The following is a 4,536-nucleotide window of genomic DNA, read 5'->3' on the forward strand; positions in this document are numbered from 1 at the left end:
AATGAAAATGAAAAATATAGTCGTTACGGGATCCACACAAGAGATAGAAAGTCAAATATGGTGGCTTGATGTGATGGATAACGGTTATATTTTTCATTTTTGTGGCCAAGGAATGGAAATCAAACCGAGGCTAAGATTTTTTGCTCTTCAACAAGAAACAGAAACATAAGCAGTAGCAGAACCCTTGCCAAACATGCTAATAGTTAATTTTTGTACTTCTTGCGGAAGGAAGATCTGCAGTGCTTGATTTGGCATTATTTGGTAGTTTGTACTGCTCCTATTTTCTGTCACCTAAGCAATTGCTTTGAACAAATATACAGCTCTGACTGAAAATGAATACTATAGTAATCTTCAAACCGTGAAGAAGGTGCACATACATCCTCCTAGTGCGCTCAGAGTGCTACTTCCGGATGGTAGATACATGGCATATCGTGAGATAGGAGTTCCAGCTGACAAAGCTAGATTTTCGTTGGTCACTCCACACGGTTTCCTCTCTTCTCGGCTTGCGGGTACTGAGAGAATTCTTGATAAAACCTAGGGAATTCGGACACTATTTTCTTGCTATAATCTATTGAAATGTTTCCATGTGATAGGTATACCAGGTGTCAAAGTGTCCTTGTTGGAAGAATACAGTGTTCGATTAATCACTTACGATCTTCCCGGTTTTGGAGAGAGCGATCCTCATCCTAACAGAAACCTCAGTTCATCAGCTCTGGATATGTCATACTTAGCAGAAGCTGTAGGAGTAAAGGGGAAATTCTGGGTTCTGGGATATTCAAGTGGCTCTATGCATGCATGGGCTGCACTAAAATATATTCCAAATCGGGTTGCAGGTACGCTACCTGATACAACTATAATGTGTGATTGAACTAAGAATTATTTGCATTATGGACCATTTGTGATGCATCGATGATTTCTCTTACAGGTGCCGCCATGTTTGCTCCATGGATCAATCCATACGAATCAAGCATGAGTAAAGAAGAGAGGTCTGGAACTTGGAAAAACTGGACGCGAAAAAGAAAATTCTTGTACTATCTAGCTCGAAGATTTCCTAAATTTCTTGGTTACCTTTACCGTCAAACCTTTCTCTCTGGAAAGCATGGACAAATAAATAAATGGTTATCTTTGTCACTGGGAAAAAAGGCAAGTTCATTCCGTCAACTCCACACAGGATGTATTCATAGGTTATTGACATTGTATAATTGCAAACTGAACCGAATTACTGTAGCTTGGCAAGAAATGCACTTGCTAAGAGCTTGTTTCAGATTGTTTTGCTGAATAAGCAAACCAACCTTGAAAATGTTTCACAGTGAGTGAACTCACCAAATTTAGCTGAAATAGTTATTATTCTTGTCATGATACTAAGTTGCCCCAAAGACCTTTTGTTTGTGTTTATTTGTTGGAGGTCTACTGAAACTGCATATTTAAACTTTGATTTCTAGCATCAATGGATGTCAAAATACAATAATGTAGGCTTTTTGACACATTTCTATTCCTAAGATGTTAAATCACTTTTTATTCATGTAGGATACAACTCTGGTTAAAACGTCAGATTTTGAAGAATTTTGGCACAGGGATGTTGAAGAGTCGATTCGTCAAGGTAAAACAAAACCATTTATCGAGGAAGCTGTAATTCAAGTGTCCAATTGGGGTTTCAGCCTCGTTGATCTCCAAGTTCAAAGGAAATGTCAAAGAAAAGGCATTTTCCCATGGCTGCAGTTCATATATGGTGAGGCAGAATGTGAATTGACTGGATTTCTTGGCCCAATTCACATATGGCAGGTAGGCAGGTGTTTTTGTTTCTTCTTCAACGATCTTCTTTCTCGGTCAGAGAAAGGGAAACTTAGATAATTGGCTGTATTTTCTACTTTGGCAAATTCAATCATGTTGCATTTTCATTTTTCCGGTTTTCTCATTATTGAACAGGGAATGGATGATATGGTGGTTCCTCCCCCGATGACTGATTACGTTGTTCGTGTTCTGCCAAATACCTTCATGCATAGACTTACAGAAGAGGGTCACTTCTCCTATTTCTTTCTGTGCAATGATTGTCACAAACAAATATTCTCTACCCTTTTTGGTAACCCACAAGGTCCACTTGATACTGTAGATGTAGCTCCAATAAAAGAAAACGGAGACGATGAATCGACTAAAGCAGATTCTGCCATTGGGATTTGATTCTAATTGTTGGTTGAAATAGCTAAGTATGTCTCCAATGGGGATGCTTATATTCTTGGTGGAGCATGAGAGGTGAAAAGCCAGAAAATTCTTGATTTTTGTTTGCTGGAGTAAATTTATTTCTTCTTACTATAGATGTCAAAAATGCAGAATCATTGCTCTTGATCTTTTCAAGCAATATCTCTTTTACTTTATTTAGAAGCAAGATACTGACTACCACCTGCATCAGGATGGTTAAGATTAATAAAAGATAGACTATTATGAGATACTTGCCATGTTGATGTTTTCCTTGTACTACCTCTGTTCTTCAAAAATAGGCGTAGTATTCATCTTGTTTGTCCAAAATTATAACCAGTACCCTAAGTAGAAAGTGAATAGGCACTATTTGATATGATAAAAAAAAATTATATTTCATTAAATGACATTAGCAATAATGAAATATGCGCACACACTTATAAAAGATCAAAAAAGCCAAGCTCCTGTTCTAGGGCGAATCCAGCATCGAAGTCCAACTAGGATGGAGGTTGATCGTTGACAATCAACGATCGTAATAGTTCAGCCGTTTATTAAAATTTGATTAAATAATATTAAAAGTTACTAAATATATATGTAAATGAACTAAAATTCCCAACATCTTCTCAATTAAATTTTTTAAATGTATCGTAATTTCTTAAACATAAATTCTCAAATCAATAATCATAGCTCATAAAACATAAATTACTTATCATAAATCACAATTCGCAAACATAATTTCGTAAAGATAAATTCACAAATCAATAATCATTCCTCATTAAAATATAAAATACTTATAATAAATCACAATTTGCAAATATAAATTTCCAAATCAAAATAATCATAACTCATAAAACATAAATTACAATTCGCAAACATAATTTCATAAGTAAAAATTTCCTAATCAATAACCATAACATAATTACCATTCATTACTCAACAGGACAACATCAAAAAATTAAGTAGCCAACAAAATAGAACAAAAAGAGAGAGAGAGAGAGAGAGAGAGAGAGAGAGAGAGAATAGTCACCAGTTCAAGACTGAAAAGCAAAAAACCGAAATGACAGACGACACTCGACAGTTGGTAGCAGAACACATCATTGGCGGCTCTGGGCTCCGATGACTCCTCCTCCTCATGGTGTCGGTGCTGCCTCTTCTTCGTCGCTGCGTTGTGTGGATTGGAGATTGGAGAAGGGGGGAAAAGGGTTTGGCTTTCACGATTTGGGCATTTCACGTTCGGATTGTTGGATTTCATGATTTGAAAATGGTTTGATCATTTGGAAATTGGATTTGTTTATTCATTCATTTGAAAATTGGGCTAAACAAAAAGAGGCTCAACTTCTGATTTATCAATTACTCACTCAGTCCAAACCAAAAAGAAAAAAAAAAAGTGGTCGTCTCTTTCATCTTCGTCTTCCATCTCCGCTCGAATCTGCAAGTCTGCAACTGCATCGGCTTGATTGGTACCTGGAGGTTCTACACATTCCGACGGAACCAACAAGCACGGCTGCGCCCCCTCGTCGGGTGCTGTCTCCGCGCCTGTGACTAAAACTCATTTTTCCATAAATTTATTATCAATGACACATTTAGCGAGATCCATGATTTTTACCAATTTTTCATCGATACACTTCATCAACTTTTATCAGAATTTACGAAAAATATGATTTTTAGTAAAACCAAACACGATCATTGATTGTCGACGACAAACGGTCAACCTCGGCAGTTGGTACCAAACACGATCATTGATTGTATTCGTCCCTGATATTAGAAAATGTGGACCAAACAGGGCTGACAAATAAACAACTAAGAGTTACAATGTATGACTAAATTCTGTTAGTTGATAAATTTAAGGGACATAATTGTCGAATGAGATGCTCGTGCAACATCTTATGTTCCCTTTTAAGACACACACCCTTATTCTTCTCAATCATCTCCATTGGAGCACTTCAGGCACTAATCCATCAGTCAAAATACTCACCTGATGGGAGGTGGGCCGGTGGTAGTTGGGGTTTGCAATTCTGTTTTCCTCTCTTTTTCTTTAGAGAGTTGCCCGTATTTTAAATGTCAATGAAAAATTATTCACCGGAGCTACTGCTACATTCTTGAAAGGTTAAGCATAAAAAGGTTGAGAAGCTATTTGTACAAAGTATTTCTAAAATCAGTCAGCTGAGGAACGGATAGCTATAGCGAACGAAATTAGTTGCCTACCAAGAAAATCATAGAACTAGTCGCCAACTTATCGCCTTAGTAACGAATGGGTTCCCAATCTATTTTATCTTGCATTTAAATCCTTTGACGTCATAAAGAATTAAATAAATATAAAATGGTAGGACTGATGTTCAACCT

The 4,536-nt window shown here is 36.8% G+C and overlaps 1 protein-coding gene across 1 annotated transcript in view; it reads left to right on the forward strand.

Moving 5' to 3' along the window:
- Positions 1 to 2,446, forward strand: part of LOC111381091 — a 5,060-nt gene extending 2,614 nt beyond the window's left edge. Inside the window, exons 2-6 of the mRNA XM_023004814.1 lie at positions 297 to 509; positions 594 to 833; positions 926 to 1,143; positions 1,528 to 1,782; positions 1,927 to 2,446. Of these exons, the coding sequence (XP_022860582.1) occupies positions 297 to 509; positions 594 to 833; positions 926 to 1,143; positions 1,528 to 1,782; positions 1,927 to 2,178 (1,178 nt within the window). The 3' untranslated portion in view covers positions 2,179 to 2,446. The remainder of the gene's footprint in view (positions 1 to 296; positions 510 to 593; positions 834 to 925; positions 1,144 to 1,527; positions 1,783 to 1,926) is intronic.
- Positions 2,447 to 4,536: the final 2,090 nt, after the last annotated feature.

The sequence above is a fragment of the Olea europaea genome, unplaced genomic scaffold (genome assembly GCF_002742605.1).
Source record: "Olea europaea var. sylvestris unplaced genomic scaffold, O_europaea_v1 scaffold2255, whole genome shotgun sequence".
Taxonomy (NCBI): Eukaryota; Viridiplantae; Streptophyta; class Magnoliopsida; order Lamiales; family Oleaceae; genus Olea; species Olea europaea.